The sequence below is a fragment of the Doryrhamphus excisus genome, linkage group LG4, assembly GCF_037039965.1.
Source record: "Doryrhamphus excisus strain RoL-2023G ecotype Guam linkage group LG4, RoL_Dexc_Guam_v1.1, whole genome shotgun sequence".
Taxonomy (NCBI): Eukaryota; Metazoa; Chordata; class Actinopteri; order Syngnathiformes; family Syngnathidae; genus Doryrhamphus; species Doryrhamphus excisus.
In genome coordinates this window covers 4095913-4111639 of record NC_136360.1, presented here as the reverse complement: position 1 = coordinate 4111639, position 15727 = coordinate 4095913, and the positions used below count along the sequence as shown (strand labels likewise).

The 15727-nt window shown below is 41.5% G+C and overlaps 2 protein-coding genes across 3 annotated transcripts in view; one reads left to right on the top strand and one right to left on the bottom strand.

Annotated features, from left to right (window-relative positions):
• Positions 1–8615, top strand: part of atp11b (ATPase phospholipid transporting 11B) — a 35660-nt gene extending 27045 nt beyond the window's left edge. The window contains exons 30-31 of one of the 2 annotated variants that reach the window (XM_078790010.1): positions 1888–2051; positions 6378–8615. In XM_078790010.1, the coding sequence (XP_078646136.1) occupies positions 1888–2051; positions 6378–6456 (243 nt within the window). In that variant the 3' untranslated portion in view covers positions 6457–8615. Of the gene's footprint in view, positions 1–1887; positions 2176–6377 lie in introns of both variants that reach the window. The other variant, XM_078790009.1, reaches the window with a different exon arrangement.
• A 117-nt stretch (positions 8616–8732) lies between these two features.
• On the bottom strand, positions 8733–15140 carry mccc1 (methylcrotonyl-CoA carboxylase subunit). The gene is made up of 19 exons (XM_058072236.2): positions 14828–15140; positions 14395–14438; positions 14023–14162; positions 13852–13947; positions 13477–13598; positions 13221–13368; positions 12338–12459; positions 12147–12258; positions 12000–12081; positions 11788–11915; positions 11526–11709; positions 11283–11392; positions 10967–11183; positions 10801–10887; positions 10468–10517; positions 10253–10390; positions 10066–10173; positions 9686–9757; positions 8733–9605 (listed from the first exon to the last, which is right to left on the bottom strand). The coding sequence occupies exons 1-19, from the start codon at positions 14881–14883 to the stop codon at positions 9480–9482; spliced, it is 2142 nt and encodes a 713-aa protein (XP_057928219.2). The 5' UTR covers positions 14884–15140; the 3' UTR covers positions 8733–9479.
• Between the last annotated feature and the right edge of the window lie 587 nt (positions 15141–15727).

Below are 15727 nucleotides of genomic sequence, written 5' to 3'. Positions count from 1 at the left end.
ACAAACCCAAGTCCACATGCACTTGGTGACTGATTGCTGTTCCGCAGATAAATTCACATCCTCATCCGGTTAGAGGTTACAGAATCGATCAACTTTGTGTAAATTAAAGGCTGACAGTTCAAGGCCACATGACTTAAAATGAATGTTCAAACACTTGTGTCCTGTAGTTTGGATACATTTATTTGTATTTGTCACCGAAATGTATAGTTTGTTGTCTCTTCTGAAATGTACTGTATTCGGCCATGTTCTGTACATGTGAAAGAAGCCTGCAGTAAATTATAAATTAATACTTTACCTACTATACTTGTAATCACGCTGTACACATAACACATCAGAGGACATAAAATACAATTATAAAAACGCACATTTTTTTTTAAAAAAAGGAACATCTTGTTACTTTTATGTGGCTTATTGGAGGAGGCAGTGGAGTTTTTGGAGAAGCTTTGATTCTGGTCTGATCACTATCACTTTCATCGGAGCCTTTAAGATGTGTAGTGTTGAGAGTGTGTGATTTCCAACCGGTCATGAACGCCTCCGTTTCACTCCCTGGTTGCTGCAGTGCATATATTGGCACCTCTGCCACCTTGTGGCTGTTTTTTTCAGCTTAAAACTGCAACAAACATGCTCTCTTTTATTGTGGAGTTGTATCATCACCTCTTGTGCAGAAAGACATATCAATACGACTTTGGGAGCAAGTGGTCGGTCGGGTTGAATAAAACTTATAAATACGTCTTTTGTAGCAAATGAGTTACCAGCCACTGGCTTAATCCTCTTCGTCATGGTATTGATTTCTATAGTATTGTTCCTTGTACTTGAATAGAAATGGCTGCTCAATTGTGAGGTGTGTGTAGCCACAAGTAAGTTCCTACAAACCTGTTATAGTTTGTGTTATTGGTTCTGTTCTACAAGTACAGATTTCAACAGATAGATTTGCACACCTTCTCTAGCTGTTTTTTTTTCCCATGCTCATTGGCAATGCAGCAACTTCGTGGCATTGTGAATATACTGTAGTTGCAAATTTTACCTCAGACAAAGTTTGGAAAAAATTCTTAGTGTGTGAAATATTTGTGTGTGTGGTTTTTTTTTTTTACCTTGAGCAATTTTGTCACAAAATCAGATAAATACCTCCTATGAATCACTGGCCTTGCTCATAGTTATTTTATGATGTGGAAAATGGATTGGATTGTGAGTGATGGATCACAGCTATGACAAGTTGACCTGCACGGAGCTTCTGGAGGCAACTCTGCCACAGCTAATCTTGGTCTCTGTGTGTAGTCACGTTAAAATGCCATGCATGGACTCACTGCTGTGAGAGTTGATGCATCCAAGGCTATATAGTATCTCAGTAGATAGGGGAACCATTCAGGGTAGCCATTCATTTTACTTTATCAAGTCATTCTTTTAACTTATTATCAGAGGGTTTCATGTTGATTGTGTGTTTTTAATTCATTTACAATGCATACATCAGGTTATTTCAAGTGATTGATGAGCTTGAATGAGATTACACAACATGCCCAAAGACTTTATTCTGAATGTTTGTTTACGAATCCTGTGGCTTTTTGGATTAATTTGAACCATTCCTGTGTCATTCATTAGCATGCTTTCAGTGTCCCTCCCCTGTGACAGCATGCAATGTGTCATCTAGCTGGTTGTTTACCTCATTTTGTGTTTGACAATGACAGTGACACTGTTTGTGTTGCTAATGAATTCTTCTCTCTCCCTCTTGTCTACTCTGCTCTCATCATCTCTTCTTTTTTTTCCATTTTGTACGATTCCTATTGCTCTTTTTATTCATCATATGACATTCTCTTAACCTTTTACATCACCTTTAATTTAACATCCATCTCATCCCTTTTCTCTGTCCCTCTGGGCTTTGCCTTCCTGCAGTCTCTATCAGTCGCCCAGGGCCAGGCCCTCAGCTGTGTGGACTCCTTGTGCTGCTACCAACATGGGCAGAGCGGCTGTTCCCGCCTGGCCCACCTCCTGGAGCAAATGACCGGGTCGTGCCCTACCACTGGCAACCATTGCCACACATCCAGCCGCAACAACAGGTGGGGAGGACGACGACGGCAGGAAATGATTTTGAATCCAGATGAAAGTCCATCGCCACATGGTTTTGAATATTCAGCCTGCAGGCCTGAATGTTTCAGTTCATAATGTGGCTCCAGTTCTAATGTAAGTCTTTGTGCAGGTCACTAGTAGGTCCAGTATAAGACGATGGGTAATGGTCTTTTCAGTGTTCTTGGTGGCTGCTTATAGCGTGTGGTGAACCTGAGGGGTATCACTAATCATGATGGACATCACTGATGTACTTCCATAGATCTAACAACTGTAGTGAGGGGACCAAACCGAAAGCTTCCACTTATATCAACACTTATGTATCACCCACAGTATATTAACCAAAATGATAAGAGACTCAAGTGAGTCATGATGGTCACACCTAGCATGTTGTTGTGAATATCTGGCAGCCAGGCCACTTCTAGTATAGAGGCCTGTCATGATATACGGGCATGCAGCAGGCATCAGTATTACACTATGTAACCTGTTTTCTGTATTGGCCATTCATTAGTGTTGGTATATCTTGACACCTTCTGTATCTTTGTCTTTACTATGTATGCTACGGTCTCCGTCATGTTTGCTCCCCCCCCAATTGTTTCTGTCTTATACGTTATATGGAGACATTACTCTTGAAATGTCAGTTGGTCTGTTTAGCCACATTTCAGGGACACCTATTATGCACTTTAACAGACTCCATTATATGTGTAACATGACGCAGACGTATACCTTTTCAGATCATGTCATACCTCGTCACAAGAGCACTTCTCCAAGAGGCTAAATAGGGTCAACTGGTGACTGAAATTCAGGACTTCAGTGGCCAGATTTAATGAATGAATGATTGCGTTATTATATAGTGATGCTATACAGGTGGTCCTCGGTTTACGGCGTTCTGTGTTTCCATAAATAACATTAAAAACTTTGATTTTGGTTCATAAACACAAGGCTCACTTGAGAACTAGTTACAGTGCGACAGAATTCACTATGCGCTTATTATATTGGCCGCATTTGTTTGAGTTGCTTAATTGTCACGGCCATCAAGGCTAAAGATCATTTTGTAATGTCTACTCAGACGTTGCAAGGATGACAAGGAGGGGTCGATCAATATTTTTATTGCAAAAGCTAGAGATGCTACTGTTGGCCGAACCATGCCAAAACAACATCAGACAACTCAACTGTTTTTATGTATAACCATGACGGCAACGCATAATTGATGTGGTCAAATTACCACCAAGTAGTCATGGCTTGGTTAACATCATTAATCCATTACAGAAGTTCCAACTCCAACTAAGAGTTGACTCTAACCAAGACCAAGGCAAGTTTTCCCATAGGAAATAATGTCAACCAATTCCAGACAGCCAAACATTTTAACACAATTTATAAACAATAATTATAGCTTTACATGCAAAAAATAAACTTTTACTTTTAGGGTTAGAGGCAAAGGAGATTACGCTTGGAGGCCAATCACTTTTTTTTTTTTGTTGCACAGTTTGACATGACATATGAAATGGAGAAATTAACATTTAACCATGGACCAAAAAGGACAACAACTATATAACAGCAATTTATTCCCCCAAAAAACACAGTGCTACTGTCAAATGTGACTGAGTAATATATTAAAGATAAATAAATTTAAAGTTAAATTACAAAGAGAGGTAAGACACAGCACGGGTTGGTGTGTAGTTTACATACCTCTGAAACGACTACAGTCTTCTCTTTAAGCCGTAAAATCGTGAGGTCTTGCATTCTGTCCATCGACTTTTTTTTTTTTCCAATGCAAACTTTAGGCAAAAATTTTTATCTTAACCAAAAAAAACACAGTAACCGGGGCGGATGTTAACCGAGGTACCACTCTGTGAATGCGACATAATATTTTTCTAGACCATTTTGATACATCAGCATAATATGTACACAATGCTGCGCTTTAGTGTGTTATACACAGTAAACATAAAACCCAAGCAAGATTGAATAAGGTTTGTTTGTGTCTGTCAGCCCTTTACAGCCTCACATCACACCCTCCTGACCATCTCGGTAGGAAAACGTAGTTACTGCAGCACAGGATGCTGGCCACAGGCGACAACGCAGGTGTCAAAGAAGGTTTCCATGATGAACAAACAAGATATGCCCCCTTATGTTTGTCACACCTCTTGGCCCAGTCCAAATGTCACGTCACTTTCACACACGCACACCTTTTGAAATGGAATCTCCCCATCACTATTCAAGCTTTACGTCGTAAACATGACTATTTTTGGAAGCATATAGTCGGTACGACTCTTTATTGAATTGGACAAGGTAGAGTAGTTTAATGAGAAATCAAAGGGTCACAGCCTTAATGTATGTTTTTGTTGCGTTTAAAACCTCTGAGGGCATGTTTATTTTTTTGTAATGTTTGGTGGTGCAGGCGCTGGTAAAGTCGTAATCGTTTTACAGTATCAAACTTCCTGCAACGGAACATGAATGTCCACGCTGTCATTGCATGGGGGCTATTGCTGCGTTGGTGTTGTGTATACTCTGTAAATGTGTGTGTTGGTGATCACTGTCCTTGTTCTGATGTTTGAAATCCCCATGATGTTTTCTGACCACTCCCATTAATTATTCATGAACTCCACGTCCTCCCCTCCAGCCGTAGGCTTTGTCTTGTCACAAATCTGCCTGTCCCGTTTTCTTCTTTTTGGGGGCTCATGTCCTCACAGTGTGTCCTTTTCCGTGCTTTATTACTGCTATTGTCTTTATTCTGTCCTGTGGATCAGTGTTGTTATTGGCTCTGAGAGGTTTCTGTTGAGCCCAGTTGTGGTGGACAGCCGCACAAGTGCATTTGCCTCCAGTCAAACCGTCATTTGAGTCACCAGCCTATTTAAAGCCACTGGGTTGGCCTGTTTTCGGATTCAGCAGGTCTTAAAACGGTTGTCTTCACCCTAGCAAAGAAAAGAAACGGAAGGGTAAAATTAGTAGTCGGCCGTAAAGCTGATATAGTCATGGAAAAAAATGATTACACCACCCTTGTCCAAACAAATGTACCTTTTAGTTGTACCAGGTTTTAAAATGAATCAACAAACTGAAGACACTTCGGTGGTCTAATCATTTCTTCCATGACTGTTTGTTTAGTGCTGATTGCAAGAATGTTTTTGGTGCCTTTTTTTAACCATCATTTCTCTTTATCATTGCTGCTTTCATTTTGGGTTGAGTAGTTTGAAGTCTCCTCTCTTTAAGAAACAGACAATTGAGTATGTTGTTTACTATATTGGCACTTTTTCAACAGCGATATGCAGTTTAACAATGACATTCTGGCATCAACCGAAAATGTATTATATTATTATTAACCTTCTTTTTACCTGAAAGAAGTTTTTGTTACAGTATATAAGAGCCGTCAATCCTAAATGGTAAATACCACATCCATTTTGGATGTCTCTATAAGTAAAATCCAAACCTAAATCCTTGATGCAGACTTCCTCGTACACGCTGATGAGATCAAATTCAACAGTGGTTCTCACCTGGCCCCATGGAGAGTTATTCAGAGGTTGCATTTGTTTGTTTGTTTATTTAGTTTATTTCAAACATAAAAATAACATTCAGAGTACAACAAACCAACCAAAATCAATACAAAATAAAAAAATATATACATATACTATGTATATATACGTACAGTATGTATATATACGAAAGGGAGTGGGAAGAAGTCAAAACCTATCTAGTGCCACCCCACTCACCACCCAAATTCCAACCTCATCCCAACAAAAACATACATTATTCCTTATCAACACAGGAAAACCAAATAAAAATGCTCATATATTAAGTCAGCAATGTGTAGGGTGCGTTATTTGGGGACTCGATTTAGTGGAATGATACAGTAATACAGTAATACAGTACTACATGGCCAGTGGACATAATTTGTTCTGTATAATATTGTTCAAAAACCAAGTCATCTGTGCGAAAATGTTCAAATCATTTGGCAAAAGTTGGGTGTTTGAAAGCAGAGGTTGGAATATGTATTTGGATTTCTGCTTGGCATCTTCTGATTTCAAAATAAAATAATATATTATATTCAAATAGAATTCTGACGAAATTGGTGAAATATATCATCATATTATTTATGGACATATGAATGAGGCGGGACTTTTTGTACTCAACTGTCATCATATGAAATTATTCACAATGATTCACTGATCCATTCATCATTGTCACATCCTGTTCCTGCCTGCTGGTCGGGGTCATAATGACTAATCAATAATGACCAGTCCTGCCGACCCCCTCCCTCCCTACCTCCCGCCCACCCTGCCACAACTTGGGCCTCCTAACACTTAGTTCCTGCTGCATCGTTTCAGGTCTTGGAGTGACCCAGACTTGTACTCCAACGATCGTAGCATCCTGACGCTGTCTCCAATCGAAGCCACCCACTGCTGAGCCACCCCCCCCCCCCCATCATTCATACCATCTTATAAGCTTGCTTACGTCAAAAAGAAAAATAAAGTGGACTCAACAGGAGCGTCCATCTAATGAAGCCAAAGGACTTGGAGCGGTTGTGCACCTTAACAGTTTAAGGCCCCTCAGCACGTGAACATTTGGGGAGTGGTGACACTCCAGGGGGGCCTTGGAGACGGAGGTGTTCTATCGTGTGGCATTGCTTCCAAAAATAAATTAAAAAACATTTGCTGCTCCAAGCACACTTCCACATGCACTTTCATGTCTGGTTCAGATGGAAAGAGCGCCCAATGGTAGCATCCTGCAGTTCTCTGAACGTCCACATTGCTTTGGACCTCCATGTTGATACCAAAGAGGACGTCTTCTTGTGCCTGCTTGCACACGGCGCTTATGCTGCTTTCTCCTTTTGACTGTTCTGGCCTCCGTTTCCACGGCGTCTGTTGATGAAGCCATACCTTTTTTTTTTTTCAGGAAGCTCCCTTCTTATTGCTCGATTCTTGAAGGTACTGTAAATAGCTGCTGTGTGTTTGCCCCCCCCCCCCCCCCCCCCTTTATTGCCTTCCTCAGTCGGCCATGTGACCAAAGGCGTCTGTACATTAAAGACCATGATGCTTGAACGATACTTCCTCAACCTCCAAATCAAACAACGGTACGCCGAGTCCGGCATGCTTTTTAATGGCCAGATGCCTTTAGCGAGTCACAGCTGATGCACGCGGACTCTGACGGACGAATGTTTACGAGTTTTAACAGATAAATGTGCTTCTACGGCCTCGCATATCAAAGTCATTCTTTTGCGTTCTCAAGTCAAGTCATTGTTTATTTGCTTAGCATTGTTGTGCCAGATGTTATGTTTGTCTTCCCATTGCTGATGACGTGTGTGTGTGTGCATGCTTGTGTGCACGAGACTGGGGGTCCTTTCGTGACCTCTTGCGAGACCTCATACAATGTCACACGCTGCCCCCCCGCAACCCCCCTTAGGTGCCCCGTTTTTTTTTTTTTTGCTCATCGTCCTTTGCTGCTTTTTTTCCAAAAAGAAAGGAAGATTTGACCCAAGGGAGGCGTTTTAGTGAGACTCCAGAAGGTGATTGACAGCTGACATGAATTTAGATAGAAAACCCTGCAAGACAACCGTTTTAAACTTGACGTCAGCAGCCACATGACGAGGCCTTTAGGCTGCACTGGGAGAAAGAGCAATGGGATGTTTTTGTTACTACGGTTACTCTTTAAAGATCAATGTCCTCCAGCAAAAACATATTCAGTACTTGTTATGTGATCCCTTCCGGCTGGTTTTTTTTTCATAATTATTTTCCTTTTTGCACCTTTTGTAAGGAATTTGTCAACCTTTGTATTTGGATAGTCTTTGTAGGAGCATCACTTTTGCACATAAAACTCAATCCTGTTATCTTTGATTTTTTTTTTTGTTTTTTTTTTATATAGGCTTTAATGTTAATGTTACTCACAATTACCCTTACAATATACATCATATAAAGGGGTGTCCAAAGTGTGGCTGTTATTGGCACATTCTAAAAATATAAAGACACAACTTTTTAGCATATCTACATTTCTTTCATTTTGCGTCACTGGAAAAGGTTTGGACACCCCTGCCCTAAAGCCTATTTAGTATTTTTAGGAGTCGATTTCTCAGCCACCTAATTAAATGTTACAATGAATATTTAATCAAGCTTCTACGGCACATGACCGTGGTAAAGCAAGAACCTGTTATGTTATGCTATGAATGTGGTTTATGCTCCTCTCCAGTGTGAGGTAGAGCGGTGTCAGTGATCCAGAACCACTCTATTTATCACAGTGAAACTAAAAATGTCCACATCTCGAGCAAAATGGAAAATGTGACCGGAGTGCAGCGTTTGCAATTCAATTAAGTGTCCCGAGTGAAAATGTCAACCGGTCTGTGTTGTGCCTTGGAACACAGCTGATGTGACTCAGCATCTCAGCAACACGAGGCTTAACAGCGTGTCGCTTTACCAGAAATCACTTGACTCCCTCCTGGGTACGGCACACTGTCAATCACCTTCCATCACTCCTCGGTTGTATGTCGTCCATCCTCTTGTCTGTACAATTGTCTTACAGCTGATGTTTATTGAAGATGCTCTTCTATTTATGAAATAAATACATTTATAAGAAGCTGTATTGCCTGTTGTCACTTTATAATTGAATGTCAGAATGTGATCACCTCAAGTCTATTTTCTAATATTAAATTGCTTCTCCTGTAAACATAAGAGCACAATACAAGCTTGGCATGTGAGAGTCATTTATTAACAGATTACACTATTCTTAGAATTGCCTTTTAAAAATAAGTATGAAACTTACAAAGCACCGATGTGGTGGTTCTGACCTTTCACCCTTGAAATTCTGGAGTGTTTCCCCCCCAGTGTCATCTGAAAGGATTTGATGATTGATTCACGAATGCAGAATCAGAACTCATTATGGCGCCTACGCTAGCATACACAAATAGTGATTAAACGAAGAAAATGGCAGAATAGCTGACTTTTAAATACACACATTTCATGAACAATACAAGCTGTATTTAATAGGTCTCATTTGAAAACAAATTGTGATAATGTCTACATGTGGGCAGTCGGTTTGCAGAACATAATTGAGAAAGTTGCCCCTCACTCATCAGTAACAGTTTATATTATTGTACATGTTCAGCAAGTGCTGTATTCATTTCTTGCTTGCAGTCAGAGACACAACATGGAAGAACTTCAGTGTCCCTGCCAGGAAGCAGTCTTGATGGAGACAGAGTGGTACCACAACCGGAGAAGCACGACTCCCATTTTTACAGCAAGTTACAAATGATGTAGGCAATTGAGTGTAAAAGGCCACTGTCTGTTTTGATGATTTCAGACTCTTTAGATGTTTTTTTACTTCTTTCCACTACAGTTTAAGTGCATAATTGTTCAATTCCGACTGAGCCCAACTCTCCCTCCGACTGTTCCAGCTTCAACAACTAGTTTACTAAACGTTGCTTCTGTGCTTGAGCAGGACTACTGGCCATCCTCCCCGTTCTCCTCCTCCTCCAATTCCACCAAGGGAGCGTGACGATTAGCCTGAGAGCCCTCACTGAAGAACACCTTTTTAATCACACCTGTCTTGGGTGCACGGATGGTATGCTGTAGACACATTGCACAATAACTCCATTAGAATGGCACATCAGAAGGATTGTGTGTGTGTGTGTGAGTGTGTGTCTCACCTCCATCTTCATGGCAATCATGACCATCAGAGGATCCCCGACATTCACTTTGTCACCAGCCTTCACAAGCACCTAATAAACAAGTTATGATCAGTCTCATATCAATGTCATAATATTACATAAGAATCTGAAAAATTCAACAGGCACACTTTATGGATGAAATATATTGCAGCATCACCATTAGCATCGGTCTTATGAAATAAAACACTGAGTGCAGCGTCTTGACATAAGTCCACAATCAATGGTTTCAAAAAAAAAGGTTGTTTCTACTGCCCCCAAGTGGACAAAAGTTGACAAAAAAACCTAAAGCTAATAGCCCATTAAGGATATCATTGAATTGTTGCATTATTGTGCCACAACCTGCTAAGCAGTGAACACACCTTCTCAATGGTCCCAGTCATGGGTGCCACCGCTCCACCCTGAGCACCAGAGCTGCTCACACCGGCCAGATACTTTGGAACTGGAACAGATACCTCCGAGCTGCTCTCCTGCATGGGCGATGGAACACATAACGCTTAAATTCATCCATCCCTTTGGGTTAGCATGTGTTCCTTTCACAGCACCAACCGTGGAGAACAGATGAACCGTGTTGTCCAGCATCACCAGTTTGGGCCGAGACTTCACACCATTAACAGAACAGTGCAAAAACGAAACTCCACCCTCCATCTCCACCTCCCCCGTTACATGGAACATCTCCTCGTCCAGCTGAACACACAAAAGAAAGTGACTTAAATCAAATAAAGAAAGTAAAATGAACATATAGACCACCAAAAGAGGCTCACCTGCATGGTGTAGCTTCCATCTTTGTTATATGTGACAACCACATCAACTTCTTTAAAACACAGAATAAAGTTTTATAGTTTTGTCATGACCATAAGGAATACAAAAGCAGAGGATGAGATGAGTTCATCAATTATCAAACATGACAGAAGTTCCTCATAAGGAACTACAGTGGTGGTTCTAGCCTCAATGCCACATTATTGATCACTGGATTACATAAGAATACAAAACATTGCTAATCCAATTCATAACGACTCGCTATTTGCTTCTTTGTGGTTTTTTTTTTGTTAACATTGTAATGTAATGTATCGTTTCACACAATGTTGACCACTTACTCTCGTCTCCCAGTTGCACTGTCATGGTTCTGTGGAAGTGGGTGTTCATCCTCCAGCCGTTACTGGAGCCAAATGGAGAGAAAGGATCTGGAGGCAACAAACACCCAACTCAGGATATCCTGATTGGTTCAAACACTTATCAATCATTTGTAAATGAGATGCATACCCTTGGAGGTCTGTGTGAAATCCTTTGTGTGCCTCCTCTCCTCAAGTAGCAGGCCCAGGGCAGCCTGACAGACTGTTGCCCCAGAGGGAGCTCTCGGTGTGGGAAAGAGATCGGCATAGTGCTGAGGGATGAAGCTGGTGCTCACGTTTCCCGCCTCAAACTCTGGGTGACCCGAGAGACTTAGCAGGAAATCGATGTTGGTGCTCAGGCCTACGATCTGATGACAGCAGCGTGAACGTTAAGAAGGTTGTACGATTTTTGGTTTGATTTCATGAGGTTTTCTTTGAAAACTATCATCTACATCTCCAGATCTTACATTGTACTGCCTTAAGCAGTAGCGTAGTTTCTTTAAGGCAGCGGACCGGTCCTCCCCCCATACTACAAGCTTGGCTATCATGGGATCATAATGAGCAGATACCTCGTCCCCTAGAGAAACACACATAAAGTACACCAAATCCAAACCATGATGTGGTGATCATCAGCTCATCAATAAGCAATTGGAAACATATCAGTACATGCAACATGTAGTTTATAGTATAAACACGTACACTTTTTTTACCTTCTCTGACTCCAGTTTCGATGCGAGTGTGCTGGTCTGCTGGAGGCGTGGATAGATGTAGCAGAGGCCCCGCCCCTGGTAGGAAGTCATTGTTTGGATCCTCCGCATAAATACGGGCCTCAAAAGAGTGACCACCTAAGACGATGTCATCTTGAAGGAGAGGTAGGCGCTCCCCCGCTGCCACCTGGGAAACGGCAGACTCCATGCCATTTCTACTTACTGCTTTATGGAGCTGAGAACTTCAACGCAACATCTCCCTCACCCTGAGCTGCCACTCCACTAGGTCTGTGCCAGTTATCATCTCAGAGACAGGATGCTCCACCTGCAGCCTGGTGTTCATCTCCATGAAGTAGAAGTTATGCTGGGCATCCATGATGAACTCTACTGTACCTACACAGTGAGTAAATCACACAAGTGTTATGTAAGGTTTGGACTGAGCTCCAAGTGGGTTGTCTGTGTATGATGTCATCTCACCTGCTCCAACATAGTTGACAGCCTTAGCTGCTCTTACTGCTGCTTCTCCGAGTTTCCTCCTGACCTCTGCACTGATGCCAGGCTAAAACACGTCACATTCATTAAATAATGTTTACTTTCTCAATACTTAGTCTCATAAGCACTCACTCCTGGTGCTTCCTCTATGATCTTCTGATGTCTCCTCTGGACGCTGCAGTCTCTCTCAAAGAGGTAGACAGCATTACCATGCATGTCCCCAAACACCTGAACCTCCACATGTCTGCTCAGAGACACACAATCATTCCAATTCAATGTCCCACACACACACATGGTAGATTTGCTACGTGGAAAAGCGTTACCTGGGATCCTCTACGAACTTCTCAATTAGCATGACATCATCATTGAAAGATTTCCTGGCCTCTCGTCTTGCAGACTCCAGCTGCTCCAAGAAGTCAGATTCGGACCGCGCAATTCGCATGCCCTAAGCACGGACACACAGCTTGAGGGGCATTGTTGATATAATGGCCTCTCGCAAAATCATGATTTTTGATAAATGTATAAATAAATGATTGTTTTTTTCTGTTGTCGAGTATAATAGTATTCTGGTCTCTAAGCCAGCAGTAATGACACGAAACATTGATGAGACGTTACATGATATCATGGAGTCAGCCAAGGCACGTTCGACATGATAGAGTGAAAATGAGTTCTCCTCCCATTCTGTGTGGAAGTGGTACATTTTTGGTTTCTTAAGTTTAGAAGAAATAAATTTGGGGCTAATTCATCCATTTTCTACCGCTTGTCCTCACAAGGGTCGCGGGGGTGCTGGAGCCTATCCTAGCTGTCTTCGGGTGAGAGGTGGGGTACACCCTGGACTGGTCGCCAGCCAATCACAGGGCACATATAGACAAACAGCCATTCACACTCACATTCATACCTATGGACAATTTGGAGTCTGAATCCTATATTGTGGAAATTAATTTCTCGCATTCGGGAATTGAACCAACAAACCGCTGGATACAATGTAGCATTTCATTAGCCTAGATATGTGGCAGGGTTGTGTTAGTACAGTAAAGCCCACATCACAACCCACCATGCATGTTTTTAGTCCGTATGGTTTTTCTGCAAGTAGACAGCACGCACTTACGGAAGTAAGGCGAGTTGGGACCGGGGCTTAAGGGAATCGAGCATAAAAACGTAACCCCAAAATCAAGCAAATTAGGTCCAGAAGTGGTGTACTCTCACCTTGCCTCCTCCTCCACGAACTGCTTTGATCATCACAGGGTAGCCAATCTTGGCAGCCTCTGCTTGCAGTCTCTCATTTGACTGGTCATCCCCATGGTAACCTCCAATGATTGGCACCCCAGCAGCTGACATGATGTGTTTGGATGTGCTTTAAAAAAAGTAAGTCAGTAAATTCACCTGGGTCTATTAATCCATACTACTATAGTAACATTTGCATGCATTTTATTTTAGAATGAATAGTCTACTGTAATACTACCTCTTAATGCCCATATCCCGGATGGCAGAGGATGGTGGCCCAATGAAGATGATTCCATTCTGTTTACACGCCTCTGCAAACTCAGTGTTTTCTGACAGAAACCCATACCCAGGGTGGACTGCCTAAACAGGCATCGGTTACAAAAATAATAATGTAAATGTATTAACAAAATGAATAAGAACCTGTATTAGAACTCAGCAGAGCTGTATTAAAAATATTCTTAAGGCTGTCAATTACAGTTCCATTATTTTGTTAAATTAGCACACCAGAGTAATAATAACATGCTATAGCAACAGCTCTTAAGACAACATTTCTGATACAGTTCTTGGACTGGACCTTGTCAGAGGTGTCGTTACTGCCTACTTAATGACTTACATGCGAGCCAGACTTCTTGGCCACATCCAAAACTTTTTCCATGCACAGGTAACTCTGCTGGGAGGCTGGCAGGCCAATGTGGTAGGCTTCATCTGCCTAAATAATTCACAAAGAATGGAGAATGTGAATGAAAAAAAGAGCTACTTAAAGATAAACACTGAACGTTCTCACCATGGCAACATGCATGGAGTGTCTGTCAGCATCACTGTATACAGCCACAGAGCGGACGCCCATTTTCTTGGCCGTGCGCATCACACGGCAAGCGATCTCCCCTCGATTGGCGATGAGAACCTTCTCTATCCGCCCCACATCTACAAATAAACACAACAGTGTTGCACACAAGGGATGTTTGATGAAGTGAAAATTCTACATTTAAATTGATCAGTAAAATTTAACACAAGGGCTCAATAAGTGTAGTTTCCATCTCTCTTTGAGGAAGAGTCTCAAACGCCTTTAAATGCAAAATATACATAGGCATGGAAAATGTTTACATACTCAGTACTGCAAAAAAACTTTCTGTCAACAGTAGCAGTGTGCTCTCACCTCCTGAAACAGGTCTCACTCCTCTTTTGGTCCATAACAAATTCCTGGAAGAAGATATTTAAATACAAAAACACATTTTACATGCCAGTACGAAGAATGCCAAGACTACAGTATATGCTGTCATACAGCGACCCTATTTAACCTTGTAAATCGGTTATAAACCAAGATACATCCATATTCAACGAACAGCATGTTAATAATAATGCATAGTGTAATAATGACACATACACTACCATACACTACCGACTAAGTTCAGTAAATGTGTAAAATTGACAGACCTAGCTTGTTTTGGGGGAGGTTACTTCAGTCAGTGGTCGCCATCCAAAAGTGATAGCTAACAAGCTAAGAGTCAGGAGCAGCTGAATGACGCGATGGAGCAACAGTGGGGACATTTAACAGCAAGTAACAGCGGGTAGGTCATTCATTTACTCACCGTGTGAATATCCTTAAACCTTGCACAGTCGGGAAACTTAGAATAACTGCAGCCATTACTGCCAGCTTGTACGGCTAGCTGCAAGCTAGCAACCTATAGCTGACTGCCTTGACCTACTCAGTAGGAAAAAGCCGAAGTGATAATGTTCAAAACATTAAAACCGCAGCTTGCCAGAGTATTCACGCGGAGAAAATTACTAAACAAAGATAAAAGTAACCCCGTGTCGGAATGTTTTTCGAAGTATAGACAAAACTACTTGCAGGAAGAATTCCGTAAACTATTTTTGACCAATATAGGCTTTCGTAGCGTCAATGGCCAATAGGGAACTGTGATGTTGGAGGCGGGATGACATTGCAATTACAAAACACCACCAGCAGATGACAGTATTTCAAAGCATTTAACCCAATACAGAACATCTCGTGAGAAACTATGGTAGACGAGAAATCTCGCGGTAGTTCAAAAGCAAGTACAAAAACCAAACAAAACAACACCACACGACTAATGGCTACACCATTCCACTACAAATCTAGAAGAAAACACGCACTCACTCACAATTCTAAACTGCCATAACGGAAGTGACCCGCAATGTTTTTTTTTCAGAAGGGAAATAGATGATGCATTGCTTTTACTGACATGGACCACTCTATTTGTGATTAGTGTCCTTGTGTGACTGCCATGATTAAACAACGTTGCATAATATGTTAATCTGCAACTAACTCCATGCAAAAGCAACACAAGCAGTGTATTTGTGTCACAGTCATCGTAATTCATGAGGGGAGATTTTTATAATAATAATAATGATAAGTTATTATTTTGCAGTGAATTTTACAAGAAATCTCAAACTGCTATAGCACTTAGGTCTTAGTAACAGATAACACATTGTATTTGATTGAATGGACT